The sequence below is a fragment of the Python bivittatus genome, unplaced genomic scaffold, assembly GCF_059951505.1.
Source record: "Python bivittatus isolate LINGU-HERP-01145 unplaced genomic scaffold, Pbiv_v1 ctg000310_np1212, whole genome shotgun sequence".
Taxonomy (NCBI): Eukaryota; Metazoa; Chordata; class Lepidosauria; order Squamata; family Pythonidae; genus Python; species Python bivittatus.
Genome location: NW_028277054.1, coordinates 7,354,268 through 7,369,729, shown reverse-complemented (window position 1 = coordinate 7,369,729; position 15,462 = coordinate 7,354,268). Strand labels below are relative to the sequence as shown.

Sequence of the window (15,462 nt, the reverse complement as noted above, 5' to 3'; positions counted from 1 at the left end):
GGACCCTGTGCAAACTACTAGCTTGAGGTAGTTCACAGTTTGGGCCTAGGGGTGCTGTGAAAAAATTACTGAGACACTAAGGGCACCGTGAAGTGAGAAATTTTGGGAATTCTGCTCTAGTTCCTCCCAAAGACACATTCCTGGCATTGAATCTAAGACAGTACCCTTCATGTTCTCCTCCACTTTGGCCCATAACAACCCTGACCAGGAAGTGGTGAACGCCCCAAAATCAGTGTGTTTTCAAGGATTTGACTGCCATTCATTTGGGTCTGAGTTTCACCTTTACCCAACCTGCTGCTGTTTAGATGTGTTTCATGATAAACCCCATCTTCCTTAGCTGGTTTAGCTGAGGATGCTAGGAGTTGCAACTGAATGCCTATTGTGGCCAAAAACGGGAAAATTTCTCTAGCCATTATGCTATACTGGGCAGTGTTTCTCAAACTTGGCAACTTTAAGACATGTGGACTTCATTTCCCAGAATTCCCCAGTTAGCATAAGCTTGCTAACATGGTTTGCAAGATTTTGTTATATCCGTTGTAAAGATTCTTAAAATGTTAGCAAGCTTATGAAATTCAAGGTGGTCCGTGCATTGCAGATGCCAGTCTCACATCCGAGAACTGACCTGGGCAATGTGCTTCACATCAGCAAAAGCCCTATCTGTTGTGCTTTCCAAACCATGCTTTTAACAATGATAATAACACCTGATCATTCGTATGAATTTTTCTTACCCGTGGCACAGGTACATTATCCTGGCCTGACTTGAAAAAAGCACGGTTGCAGAGGCTCACCACTTTACACAGAGCTCTCCAGGTCTCCGAGGACTGATCAAAACTTTGCCCTGTAAAGCAGAACAAGAATGTTTGTGCAGCAAAGTGACAGGTTTTCCACATTGTAGCTTAGGATGGGCAACATGGTGCCCATCTTTACTAATGTGCCAGTAAAGGGCCCATTGGCACCAGTGGGTCTGCAGGCTCGCTAACCCAGGGTTCCTCAACCTTGGCAACTTTAAGATGGGTGGACCAGCCAGGGGAATTCTGGGAGTTGAAGTCCACCCGTCTTAAAGTTGCCAAGGTTGAGGAACCCTGTGCTAACCCACTTGTCTTAATATTTTAAACTACAGTGCTTTGTATTTTGTGGGGGAGGGGAGCAGGGGGAGTGGAGCAGGCTTGTTGCAAAACAAAGAGCTTTCTTTTAGCATTATTTTTTGTTCCAAAAGTGCCTCTGGGTCAAGAATGCTGCATGAGCATTCCTAGAAAATTAAAATGGCAGATGACTGGTACCCAGTATTTGTTTGAAAAGTATTGGCCTATATGCCCAAACACAGAGAAAAAAAAATATTTGCCTAGGCAGAAGCATCCTGTTGGTCTAGAAGGGCAGTGGTGAAGAGAAACTTCATCAGTTTGCTTTCTGTTCATGGCAATCGTTTGGTGAGAACTGAGCCATTCTTATGGTGAACAAGGATTGGAAGAGCCTGTTTCAAGGTCAGAAGGCTTGTGGTAAGGTGAAAATAGTTTGCTTTGATGTTGAGATAATTCCGGTGAGGGGAAGTTCTGGCCTCGAAACAGCTGTTTCCAAGATCAGCCCAGGAGCTGGACTGTCAGTCCTGAAAAATTTTGCATATCTCTGGTTTGCAAGTCACAGGAACATCTTGTTTACACTGATCCTCTAGATCCTAAGAACAGCTTTGTCTGTCTCTCTGCTTGTTACCAGGCTGCTGCTAAGTGCAAATACCTGACTGATCTTCTGTAGTGTCAGCTGTATGAATTTGGTTGTCAAACCAAAGATGGGAGACCGTCATTCGATTCTGGGTGAGTGTCCCAGTTTTATCAGAGCAGATGACAGAGGTAGAGCCCAGCGTCTCAACAGCCTCCAGATTCTTGACCACACAGTTCTTCCTGGCCAGTCGCTTGGCCGTGAGAGAAAGACAGACCTATCCAAGAAAAATGAGACGGGGGTGCGGTGGGGAGAGGGAGATAGGAAATGAGCAAGACCCAATATTTGGACTTGGGATAACTATAGTCAACTTAGGTTGAGTGCACTGGGCCATTTGTTCACTAAGACTGACCGCCTCCCCCCAAATCTCAGGCCCTCTGGTTGGCTGGAAGATATGGGAAATGTAATGTATCTGAAGGATACCATGTTGGGGAAGGATAATTTAGTTCACTGTCGTCTATTCTAATGGGTGTTAACTCTTTGACCTGTGGAAGAAATTTTGTTACTTGAGATGCTTCCTAGTGGAAACATCTCAAACATACCAGGGACTGATCACTGTACTTCCTTCACATGTGAGGATGTTATGGAAAGGATAGGGGAAACTACTCATTTTCAGAAAGAGAACAAACTGCTGGTGTGTGGTACTTACAGTGACAGTTGCTAGAAGACCCTCAGGGACGTAAGCCACCACAATTGCCATGAAAAAGACCATGGCCCTGAGGAAGGGATAGCCAATCACCATTGCAACAACGAAGAAGGTGGCACCAAAGAAAATGGCCAGGCCGGCTATGATGTCAACAAAATGCTCAATCTCAATAGCAATGGGGGTCTTCTCATTCTCCACTCCTGAAGCCAGGGTGGCGATGCGCCCAATGATGGTGCGGTCCCCGGTGTTAATGATAATACCAGTGGCAGTTCCTGATAAGGAAGAACGGGAGAGCTGGAGCTCATATGGATGTATTTCCAGGTGAAGCTTTTGTGATGCACTCGCTCTGCCTCTTTCATGGACATTTGCAATGGTCCAGATAATTCCTCCTATTTGGAACTATTGAAATGTACCCACTGCTTCTGTTTTTTGTTTTTCATTTTTTCCCCAAAAGGAAAGGCAACAAAAAAGGAAAGACAGAATAGCTGCACAATATATTTTGGCTGATAATACCATTTTAAAGCACCTGATGATATTCCACTATTTGAGCTTGCTCCTCAGCATTGATTCACCCCAAACTTGCAGTATTTATGCTCTCCACAATCCCTTCCCACCATGGCCTTTAGGAATTCTGGAAGTTGTGGTCCCAACACTTCTAGATGCTGCCAAGGACAGTCAATGTTTCCCTTCCAAAGATCAGTCTTTCCTACCTTCTAAGCACATGGTTGAGAAGAAGGCAATGTTCCTTGTTTCTAGGGGGCTTTCATGGGTGCATTCTGGGGCACGTGTTTGAGGTTCTGATTCCCCTGTCAAAGAGGAATTATCCACCTAGAATAAAGAAAGGAGGGAAGAAAGAAAGGAGGTTTCCCATGTGCACTGTGCTATAATTCCATGGAACTCTATAGGCATAACTCCTTGTATGGAGCTGCTGCTCACAGCTGGCAATTTTCAGCTTTGAAATTTGCACTTTGCATTTTCTTTCTTATATTATTAACAGGTGTGTATGTGTGGGAGATGGGAACATGCTTTTCTCCCCATAGAGAGTTTTCCAGATTGGAATCATTTCTGAGTTTTGGATAGACTTGAATAATTAAGCCAGCATTTCCCAACCTTGATGACTTCCAAGTATGTAGACTTCAACTCCCAGAATTCTCATCCATGGCCATGCTGGCTGTGGGATTCTGGGATTTAAAGTCCACACACCTGGAAATCTCCAAGGTTGGGAAACACTGAATTAAGTATTTACCTAGAAAGTAGTATGTTTTAGAACTGCTGCATATTGCAGAACAGAATGATTAGCATGATGCTAGTTGGTATGTTTCATATAGAGTGGTGACCTGAACATGGATCTACCCAGTCTTAAGGTAATGCTGTAGCCAGTAGGTTACATAGGCCAAAGCTACATGTTACACAGTCACTTAGAGTCAGGATGAAGCACTTCCTCCCTCTACTTGAGACGTAGGAGAGGGGCTAATTGTTCCTCCACTTCTGCTTTCGGACTGCAACAATACTGTTGAAACAGTAATGCTGTGACAGAGATTGTAACACAGAGAATGTGCAAGTAACAGACTAGTGCCCTATCTCTCTTCCAATGAAACAAATGGACCAAACTTTATAATCTTTCTCCAGCAGAGGGTGAGAAAAGCACACTTTCTGGAGTGGAGAGAAGGTGATGTCACATTTATTTGGAACATCCTTCTTTCTTTTCTTTTTTAGGTACCTTGCATCCTTGCCCAGTGATGATCCTGATGTCTGCTGGGACTCGGTCTCCCCCTTTGATCTCCACCAAGTCACCCACTACCAGCTGATTAGCATTGATTTGGAACTTGTCGCCATCTCGAATCACTGTGGCTTGCTGTGGTTAGGAAGAAGAGAGGAAACAAACTTGGATTTAGACTTCCAACATTCTTTTTCTTCCTGTTATCAGTTTGAGGGGAAGGGAAATTGCTTTAGAAATCCTTTTTAAGAAGAAGACAATTTTAGAGAAAAGCTCACAGGTAAAGGATGTTGTGGAATGCGCACTATGATCTATGTTTTAGACCAGTGTTTCTCAACCTTGGCAATATTAAGATATGTAGACTTCAGCTCCTAGAATCTTAGAGTCGCCATGGTTGAGAAACACTGTTTTAGACCTTCAGATGTTGCTAAACTCCAAAGCCCATGAACACCTCCTAGCATGGCCAATGGTGAAGGAAGGTGGGTGCTGAAGTGGAATTTTGGTGCTGGAAGAGCACATTTTGTTCATCCTTGCTTATTGGGTCAAACACAAAATGTTTAGCTGCAAACATGGGTAACTTTCTCATGAAGCTGCATGTTCGACCAGGCGAATGGCAGATTGGGGCAGAAACAATGGGGAAAAGAGGGATTTTAATTCTTACCTTGCCAGTCATTTCCGCACCCCAATTTGCTATTATTCCTTCCCCAGTTTATTTCCTTACAGTATAGATGGCTTTTTTTTTTAAATTGTTTGGGGGAAGTCAAGATACTTGTATGCTCAGATGAGTTGAGGATGTTTGAGCAGAAAAGCAGTCAATATGGAAAGGGTTAAGTGGACCTTCTCAGGCTTTTATATTCACAAGGTGGGGAGGATCCGTTTGTGCTTAGTGTTAAAAATTGGGCCCAACAGGCTTTTTTAAAAAAAAAAACCAAAAAAAACAGGCAGTCTAAGAATGCTATCTTCAGATGCATGGGGATACTAGAAGTAATTTCTTACCTGGGGCACGAGATTCTTGAAACTTGCAATAATGTTTGTGCTTTTAAATTCCTGATAGTAGCCGAAGCAGCCAGTCACAACCACTACAGCAATAAGAGCAATGGCCAAGTACAGCTAAAAAGAAGGGGAAAAAAGCTGATATTTCCGTGTTGTTGCAGCTGCACTACTTCAATAAATCTTGGCAAACATCACATTTATTGCACAGCCACTCCTCGTTTAACAACCATTTGCAAATACAATGGTAATATTCATTTCCAACCGCAGTGGGTATTTACAACATTTCTTGGCCTGACAACAAAAGCCCTCAGTGTGAAACTGATTAAAGTCTGGTCAGGTTCGGGCAGCAGCTGTGAGCAGGGGAGAGGGTTCTTATCAACTAATTCAGGTCACAGAGCTGAGCTTGTTAACTTACAGTTAGTACTTTTTAGAGAAGCCCTGTGCTCCCCAGAAAAGCAGTTCAGGAAGAAATGGCTTGTTTAAACCATCTCTTCGCCCTAGGAGGGGGCAAAAAAAAAAAAAAAAAAAAGGAAAAAATGGGCCAGGCATAGAACACTGTACAGGAGAACTTTATCTGAATGAGATGGCAGCAACCAGCAATCTCTGCAGAGTCTCAATCTCTCTCTCTCTCTCTCTCAGTCACATGTTCACTTGGCAACATTTCGCTTAACGGCCAAGTAGTAGCTGGAACAGATTGCAGTCACTAAACGAGGAAAGGGTATACTAGAAAATAGCCCTAAGTCTATAAGGTTTAGGCTGCAAAATTTAGATAGCCATAAGATGGCAGCAAACAGATCTTTGGAACCACCTAAGCATCATCTGAATTTTTCCAGCCCAGATCTGGTAGCCATTCAGTAACCCTACCTTCCCCTGCTAAGTTTATCTGTTGCTAGTGATCCAGCATCCTTCAAGGTACATAATTAAATCATTAAAAAAAAAAAAAAAAACTCCCTGCCCCCAAACCTAGGGTAGAAACAGAAAATTCTGGCCCTGCCCCCCTGAGGTTTAGCTCCCCCCACCTGGCATCATCATTCCATCTCCCATTGCGGTTCTCCTCCCCGTGACCACCCAATGCTCGTCTGCTTCTGCTGTGGGCACTTACGTCGTCTGCACTCGTAAGGTCCCCCTGGCCGCACTGGATGCCAAAGGCGATGAGGCAGATGGCAGCTGCCACCCACATGAGGCACTGCAGCCCCCCGGCCAGCTGACGTGCAAACTTCACGTACTCCGGAGTGCCTTTGGGGGGCTTCAACTCATTGGGGCCATCACGAAGGAGGATCTCTCCGGCCACCGTGCTGGTCAGGCCCTGGAAGGAGATAGACGAGTAGGCCGAGAGGTGAGGGGGAAAAATCACCTCACGTTCTCAGAGCGCAGGAATGGATTGTGCAAATACTAGAACTCGCCAGGAGGCCAAAGCTGACCTGTTCGGTCAGAGGAAAAACAATGAACACTTTTCTGAAAGACTAGAAACCTTATATGGACTTTTTGCTGAGAGAAGAAAAGAAGTGATATGATGATTTATGGGTCTGAGGAATGAAAAAGACGTGGATTAAGTGAGGGGTTGTAGGGATTTGTATAATGTCGAAGAGTGGGGGAGGATTTTAAGAATGTAATTATCTGTTGAAGAGAAGATCAGAAGTCATATTTCATAGCTTTAGTTTCTTTTCTTTCTTTTTTTTGCCCCTTCTTCTTTTCTTTGCTATTTTTTCTTTAGATTTGACTGTATGTAAAATTTTCAATAAATATAAAGGAAGAAAGAAAAGGAAAAAAGCACCAAGCCCTTTTCCGGCAGGGCCGACCCAACCGTTTGGCAGAGCAAAAGCCTCAGGCAGCAGATACTAGGAGGTGCTGAGGCGGTGTGGCTGGACAAGCAGATGTAATGACCTGAAGCGTGATAGAAGAATCTGTCTAATCACAAGTGTAGATAGAAGCAAACAATGACTGTTAGCCTAGCTGGCTTTTTTTGCAATGCATATCAGGAAGCCCATAACTTTCCGGTCACAGGCAGCCTCTGAACTCCATTTTTGGATCCTCCAGGGCCCACTGGCCAAAGGTCAGTGGCAGGCTGCTGAAATAGAAAGGCATGATTTCCTGTTGAAAAACACATTCAAATAGAAGAGAATCTCTGTAGCTCAGGTTGAACTGTTCTCTGAACTTGGTTGGGTTGCTGGCAGACGTTTCGTTACTCAACTAGGTAACATTTTCAGTGCTAGCTCAGAAAACCCCATGGACGCTACAAACACATTCAGATCAACATGTCAGCCGCTGGAAAGCCTAACACACTTAACCTCCCCAATGTGATCTTACTACCCCCACTAAATATACTCCACTCCACCAGAAATCCAAGCTCCTGTTGCTGGTATGATGTCATGCCTTGCCTAGTGTACCATTCAGCCACTTCAAGAAATAATCTAGAGATCCAGGATGGTGTTGTGGTTAAGGTGTTGGACTAGGAGCAGGAAGACCCAGGTTCAAATCCTTCCTCACCCCTGGAAGCTTTTCTACACTGCCTTGAGCAGGGAGACCTGGATTCTAGTCACCCCTTAGCCATGGAAGCTCCTGGGGTGACTTTGCCTCTCTTTCAGCCCAACTCCCTCACAGGGTTGTCGTGAGGAAAATAGGAGAAAAGAGAGGGTTCCATACATGTAAATCTCTGTAAATAGTAATGCCTCTGACTCCTACAGATTTGCCTACCACTGGCGCAGTGAGAGTGGCTATCAATTTAGACCAGCTTTATTCCTTGTGCACCATTTCCTTTCTACGCTAGATGGCGACCGTGTTTTCAAGGTTGCAGAAGGGGTTATGATAAACTCTGAAAATATGTGTTTCTCTCGTCAGATAACATTTTTTTTGGTCAAACGGCTACCTTGGTGATGTTGGTCCGATATTTCATCTCCAACTCTTCTATGGACAGCTGGTGATCATCCTAAAAGGGAGGAGAGACCCAAGATGAGACAATGATTTCAGTGGACGGAGGGCTGTTCTCTTTCGAGCAGTGTTTCTCAACCTTAGCAGCTTTAAGGTGAGTGGACTTCAATGCTGGCTGGGGAATTTTGGGAGTTGAAGTCCACTCATCTTAAAGTTGCCAGCGTTGAGAAACACTGCTTTGGAGTATGGCTCCTCATTGTGCAATTTTTTGTTCTGTTGTTTTGCGTAAGCCAAGGAAACAAACATAGGTTAACCAGGTCAATAAAGACTTAACAGATGCATTCACCACAACTTGCTGATCTTGCTGAATGTTAACCTTGGCTAGGGTTAAGGTTGTTTGGCTTTTTCTTTGTGGCTTAGCATGTTATGTAAACTTATCCCAGTTGGTTCATTCAGTACTGTGCAAACCTGAGAAAGAGGTCAATTAGGTGACTAGGTTACAGTGTGTTGTCTGCGTGCAACCACTGGGTACTACAGACATGCCTAATAGAGTGGTTTGATAGAATTGCTTGGAATTACTCAGGAATGCATGTCTTCTCTGCTGGACTGTGTTCAAAGAAAAAAAATTGTGCTGCTCGTGGTTGGTGTGGCACAGTACAGATTGGCCAGCATTTATATCATGAGGAAGGGACACCACGTTCTTTGGATCTGTTGTTTTTGAAATATCAACCAGGATTCCCCCCACCCCCCAAGAAAATAGTCAACAAATGTTTCTTCAGATAAATGAGATGAACTCACAAAATAAAGCAGAGAATGATCTAAAGATTCCAGGTAAGTGGGAATTGATTCTGGATGCCAAGAGATTACATTCCAGACATAGAATGTAACAGGAATGAAGGCAGAGAGAAACAAAGAATATATTGCAGCTGGAAAAAATAGCAACAATTCTGTTTGTATACGTAGTCCTGCGCAGCCAATATTAAACAGTAATAGAATTTAATTTATTACAATGTCTCAGAAAATCCAGGACGTACAGTATCAAATAGAATTTGCCGCACAAATGTTTGCATACCAAAATGTTTAGGAAACAAAATAATTTACTTCAAATGCCCCTGAAATGAGGCAATCTCTGCCCTTCAATCCAAAAGGGGTTTGAGGAGAGGTTCAGCTATAAATTATGAAATGGATTAGGCCAAATCACTGATATCTGATGGAATTAACATTGCTTTTGTTCATGTAAACCAGACTGTGAAACTATTAATGATCATTTGCTGAAATTTGCTGGAGAAATGTGCTTTTAGAGAATGCAGTTGTCTCCAACAAGTTAGTGAGAAAAAAACAACATTCCTTTCTGGAGGTTCAGGGAGAAAGTTACATTTTGCTTTGGAGAAGAGTTTCTTCCCTTGAAACCAATGCAATTTCATGAAATGTACCCTGTAGTTTCAAAGGGTTTGCAAACTAAGAAACAAAAGAGTGTTGCAATTGTTCTTATTTGTGATTTTCCTTAATCTTGTGTGCCTAATTCTGTACACAGCTCTCCTGAATAGAGCTCTGAATGCACATTTCCCTAAATGTCTCCTTGGTTATTGATTATTATTTTTGTTTTTATGTGTACTTTCAGATTCCACTTTTTCGGAAAGCGTTTATGAAGGGTTGCGTAGATAAGGTGCCCCTGGTTCGATCAGTTACAGCCCGGTGAGTCTTATTGGCCATAGAAGAGGAAGGATAATACCATAATGCCGAACTTGGGTTCACAGATTAGGAATACGTTTTATTGATTAAGAACTTATTTCTCTTCAGACGAATACTCATGTTCATAGCTGTAGCTTTTAAATCGATAAAGCCAGGGTGCATTGTGGCCATAAATGGCTGTCTTGTTGAGTATCAACAAGCATCAACTTTCAGCAAAAAGAATTAACTTTAGCCTGGTCTGATGGGAGAGGCCAGCCTATGGGGCTAGTGTTATGTTTCAGTTTGATAGGCAAACTGGGTTAACAATGGGTTAACTGAACAATCCACTGTTAAATTAATCATGGGCAAGCTGCATAGCTCAACTGCGGAAATGACAATGTCTAAATCAGTGGAGAAATCTCTTTTTCCGATCCTGTCCTGCGGCTCACCACATCCATCTCTTTCTTCATATTCTCCAGCTTCTCTTTTTTCTTCATCGCTTTGTTTTTCTTCTTGATCTTCACATCCATTTCCCCACCAGAGTGTTTCTCCATCTCCACTGAATACATCTCGTACTTCTCCTGGCAGGGCAAAAAGCAAAAGCCAGAAAGATGTTTTTAAGCTCAAATAGCATCATTAATTATTCATTAATTATCAATTAACTATTAATAACAAGTATCAATCATGATTAATTATTAATAAAATTATTAATTATTAATAATTATTAATAATTACATTATTACAAATATTACAAATACATTACAAATTACATACATACATTACAAGTTCATTAATTATTATTAATTAAAGCACTACTATATTCTTTTGAGGGTTTCAAGGCCCATCTTTGGCAAGCAGAACAGATTTTAGGTGCTGGGAGTAAAATTAAACCAAGCTGTTAGCAATGGCATTGCAAATGGATTGTTTCAAAGGCTATTTTCCTTAGTGGAAAGTTAAGATTCCTACTGGTTTATTTTTCCTTTGGAGGTGGCTGAAGGAGAGTGGTGTCCACAGTTGGGGGGGGTGTCAAAAAAGTCAAGTTAGCAGCCTCAATTGTTGGTTGCAACTGCCATCTTAACTATTTTGACCCCCTCACAGGTCTGGGGACTGCCTTAGAACCCAGGTTTTTGGCAAGTTTGCTTAAACAAAATTCTCTTAATCAAAGATAATCAACAATCTGATGTCTACTCAGATGTTCACTTGATCTACCTTTGAGCATAAAAGGAACGTAATTAATTGAAAGTTGAGGCTGTCACCTCTACCAAGAAATCTGAGTTGATTACATTAAAGTACACTTGCTCAGTAACTGTGCACAGTGGTGCTCTAGAATAAGACTAATAATTAAAGAGGAATTTTACAAAGGGTTCCTTCACCCTGCAGTTTCATTTCACTAGTAGCAGATCCAAACTTGAGGGCCCCACAGGTCATCCACCACAGTGGAGAATAGGTTTACTATTTTTCTTGTTCCACATTTTTTCAGCAGAAGTGAAACTGAACAGCATGAAATTTTTGGTGTTTTCCTGTTGGTCAGATGGAAGGTGGAGGCAGTTGGCTAAGGATGATTAAGCAGGTTCCCTGAATTTTGAGGCTTTCTGGTATCAAGATGATCACATGACTGATATCAACACAGTTCTGATGAGGGAGTCGAGCCAGTTCCATATGGAAGTGTTATTTCTGTTTTGAAGTGATTTATATTTCTGTCCTAGTAGACCTTTTCTGTTCCACTAGTGCACTGTTTAAAATTATTCATGTTAATTAAAACAATACTTTGCAATTTGATAACATACGCTTACTGTAAGCATAAGCAAAGCCTCTTTGCATTTACCCCACTGCGTCCCCTTAGATGTGATGGACTGGTACAGCTAGCTTGAGCCAGAGAAACTCCATTCTGTCCATCTTTTGCCCTTGACTGCTCCCCTTCGGGCCCCTTTACCCTACATTGCAAAAACTCCTGGAATGGTCATGTGGTTGCCGTTATCAAGAAACCTGTACCATCCTGACCCAGAACAGTCTTAGACTTGAGGCCAACTCCCCTCTTCTGTCATAAGATAAGTTGAGTTTTGCATTCTCGAGTCCACCTTATCAACCAAGGACAAAAGAGAAGGGGCTGTAACGTCTTAGCAAGAAGCCCGCCACTGACAAGGTTCTGCCCAACCAGTGGTGTGAATAATTTACTGTTTATTGCCTATTGCTTGCTAATGATCACATGCTTTTGTTTTCACAAATGTATAAAAAACATGCTAATTTGTGTATTGGGACTCTCGATTTGTGACTTGGGTCCTGAGAGTGCCTCTCTACCGCTGTACAGAACAAACAGGTTGGAATTTTCCGACTTGTGTGTGATATCGGCTCTTTCTACCAGTTGAACTGTCCCAGCATTTGGCTGGGCCAATCCGTCACTTGGCCAGCAGATGTTTCAGGATGAATTGCTCCCACATGAGACCTTGCGGGAGAAAACCCAACACTGGGAAATGCTGATACAAATCTCAAATGCAACTCTGTAATTCTGCCAGTGCCAGAGAAGGTAGTGGGGAGGAAATACGTCTACTTTTTTCTAAAAGCAGTTTCCTTATACTGAATCTTAATCTCCCTAACAAAATGATTCAAATCTTTGCCCAGGGCAACTCCCATCATAGAAAACCTATTCACACAAAGCTGATTAAAAAAAAACCTCATAACAGCCTTGAATTTCCTTTGTGATAGCCTGAAACTTGACAATAGCCATGACTGACAATACTGTAACCATAAACATTTCTTATATTACAAAGTTGATACCCAGCTAGTTTCTGGAGACCATGACGATTCCCCTGCCCTGATCTTCTGGGATTGCCCTTATCACTCCCACTGCCAAATAGATTGGAGATGACTGTGGAAAAGTTCATAAGTTTATTTTTTTTTCTGTTTCAGAAAAATGAATGTATGATTTATGGTTTTGATGATTAGATAGAATAGATTATAGAAAGAAGAGAGTTATGTTGTAACCATAGAGTACAAGGTAAATTTACAGGTAGTCCATGCTTAACTACCACAATAGGGACCAGAACATTGGTCATTAAGTGGGGCACTCATTAAGTGAGTCACCATGTGACCAGACCCAATTTTATGATCATTTTTATGATGGTCATTAAACAAATCACTGTGGTTGTTAAGCAAAACACATCATTAAGTGAATCACACGGTTGTTAAGCGAATCTAGCTTCCCCATGGACTTTTTTACCAGAATTTGCTTAATGGCCACATGATTCACTTAATGATTGTCATAAAAAAGGTCACAAATCGTGATCGTGTGACTACAGGGGGGTGGTGCGACAGTTTGCCATGGTTGTAAGTTCAAGTACAGGCCATAAAGCACTTTTTCTGAGGCTATCATAACGCTGAACCATCATTAAATGAATAGTCGTTAAGCAAGGACTACCTGTATAATTGTACTTATAACTGCTGTAAAAAAGATTGGAAGCTACTTCTTTGTATCTTTTTCTTTCTTTTCTATTTTTTTCTTACTTTTTTTCCTTTCTTGCACTTTTAGCTTTTTTAAAATTTCTTTCTTCTTCTTTTATTTTTCTCATTTTATATTCGTTTTCAATCTTCTTTTTAAAAAATCTTTAATAAAATTATATATATATAAAAATGAAAGATCAAACACCTCTCACTAAGTAACTACTGGACAAGCATGGACTCTACCCTCTATGCATATTTCTTTACCTTTACTCCCTAAGATGGTTATTAGCTTGGCATAAAGCCTTTTGTTGTCTCCTGACATGGTCAACAAATGGAAATTTTTTATTCACCTCTCCAAGGTATACAATACTCCAGGACTTTGGAGTAGAAGTATCACTAAAACATTTTTCTCTTCCTCATCCATAATGATGGGGTAATACTAAAGTAAATACGAAACCATTTTCTGTTCTCCCAAGATCTGTAAGTCACCCATCTTGCTATACGTAATGGTAGGGCTGGAGCCAGGCCAATGTGTGTGTGTGTGTATTTTAGTCCAGCAGTCTTGGAATCAGTGCAGAATGTGCCTTCTGGAAGAGATGGGGGAAGGACAATCTGGCTGCTCCTTCTGCAGACTGATTTATTTAACAAAATTTATAACCCAACCCAACCCTAATGGAATTTGGGTAGCACACCAAAGACAAATAAAATGAAATCAACAGAGTAAAACTAGAATGTCAGTTTTATATACATCTTCTATGTTGTTTTCCTTTTTTTTCTTTTCCTCTGCTCTTCTCTCCTCTATGCATGCACGCACACACACACGTACTGATTTAAATTTAGACAGTCATCTCTTGATCATCTCAGCACGCAGCTGAAGGTATCTGGTGACACCTGTCACTTGAGCGGGGCAGCTGATTTGCTATTTCCTCCCTGCAGACTTCTTCCTATACTTCTCTTCCCCAGCAATAGAAGTGCAACCTTCCACATCCTGGCTGGCCATACACCCAGCCAGACCCCTTATAAATGACCTTGAGCACGATCTTGGAGAGAAATAAAGCATGATTGTGGAGGGAAGCTTTCAGAGTAAATAATTGAGTTGACAAGCCACTCCAGAGAATCATATAGTGAAGCAGCTGCTCCAGCCAACAGATGATGGTTTGTATCCTGGTCAGCCGCTCAAAGAAGTGACTTCATTTTGCCCAGGGGCAGGGCCGGCCCTGACTTTGCACATATAGATTGTGATATAGCGTCCCATCAACAACATCGCTATTATTCCTCTCATCACTTCAAGTGAAATGGCTTCCTGTAGAGTCTGTTCGTACATCCAGTTGACAATCATCAAGGGAATAGTTATAAACAGCAATAAAAACAATCTGCCCTTACATTTTTGCGTGAACTATGCTGTAACTGAGCAATCTTTTCAACTATGTAAAGAGCTGAACAGGATTTGGAGAAAAAAGTAAGGTATTATTTGGGTGTTTAGCTTGGCTTGAAGAAGCATTTAAGAAGCAAAATGAGTAACCAAAGAATTCATATAAATCTAATTAACAGGTAATTCATTAACTAATTAATCTTTGGAGGTTTGCAAGAATTGACGATGGGACCCATGTTTTAAATTCAGCTATAAAGTTTACATCACCTAGAATACATCAACTCTGACTCCAACGTTTCATATCCTGCATCCACATGCAGAGAAACCTGTTAGGAAGTGTTTAAACAGGGCACTGAAATATATTGCTTTCTCCAGATTTGTAATGCTAGTCTAAATCTTACTTGACCAAAATGTTTGTTGGAAAGAGCTGTTCCTCTCTGTTTAATAGCATTGATAATACAGTCCCAGAAATAGATCAGGAGAAGCCCCCAAATTTCCCAAACCTTCTTTGCCTTTCTGTAAGAGCGCTGTCATAATTGTTTAAACCCTTACACCAGGCAGGTATCAACTCCACAGAATCTAGCTTGGTTAGAAGATTCATTCCAGATGTCTTTTATGGTTTACCCCATAAAAGGCGGAGTGAGCAGCTTACTGGCGTGTCAAGCAGAAAAAAATCTTTTTTAAAACCACTTGTCTCTCTAGAGTTACTGCCTGGCCATGGGAAAAAAAAATAAAAAATCCCCAGAGCTAGTGATCTTCCATGCCTTTAATAGAAATTAGAGCTACAAAAATCAGTCCTGGTTTTTATCATTGGAGTGAAACATATTCTACTGCTAAATGATGCAGATCCATCTGTTGGTTAAAGGGGAGATCTTAGGTGAGGTTGGAACTCAGTGGCTAAATGAAAAGAGAAGCTCCTTACCGCCTTCCCCATTGTGAATCCTTTGAGTCTGGTCCCGCTTGAGGTCAACAAGACGGGCTTAAGTGGCCCTTGGTATTGAAGGCTGCAGGAAATGCCAGACCCTGCAGGCGAGTAAACGGATG

General features: G+C 41.7%; 1 protein-coding gene and 1 long non-coding RNA gene across 4 annotated transcripts in view; one reads left to right on the top strand and one right to left on the bottom strand.

Annotated features, from left to right (window-relative positions):
• ATP4A (ATPase H+/K+ transporting subunit alpha) overlaps positions 1-15,462 on the bottom strand; it is a 25,783-nt gene extending 10,321 nt beyond the window's left edge. Inside the window, exons 1-10 of the mRNA XM_007429452.3 lie at positions 15,341-15,462; positions 10,058-10,189; positions 7,936-7,995; positions 6,172-6,375; positions 5,073-5,186; positions 4,080-4,214; positions 3,070-3,187; positions 2,363-2,631; positions 1,732-1,930; positions 729-838 (exon numbers count right to left, since the gene is read on the bottom strand). Coding sequence (XP_007429514.1) covers positions 729-838; positions 1,732-1,930; positions 2,363-2,631; positions 3,070-3,187; positions 4,080-4,214; positions 5,073-5,186; positions 6,172-6,375; positions 7,936-7,995; positions 10,058-10,189; positions 15,341-15,352 — 1,353 coding nt within the window. The 5' untranslated portion in view covers positions 15,353-15,462. The remainder of the gene's footprint in view (positions 1-728; positions 839-1,731; positions 1,931-2,362; positions 2,632-3,069; positions 3,188-4,079; positions 4,215-5,072; positions 5,187-6,171; positions 6,376-7,935; positions 7,996-10,057; positions 10,190-15,340) is intronic.
• The window catches only part of LOC112540789 (uncharacterized), a 34,397-nt gene continuing 26,865 nt past the window's right edge, over positions 7,931-15,462 (top strand). For 2 of the 3 annotated variants that reach the window (XR_015795998.1, XR_003084845.2), the window contains exons 1-2: positions 8,103-8,768; positions 9,559-9,632. This is a non-coding gene — a long non-coding RNA (uncharacterized LOC112540789). The other variant, XR_015795999.1, reaches the window with a different exon arrangement.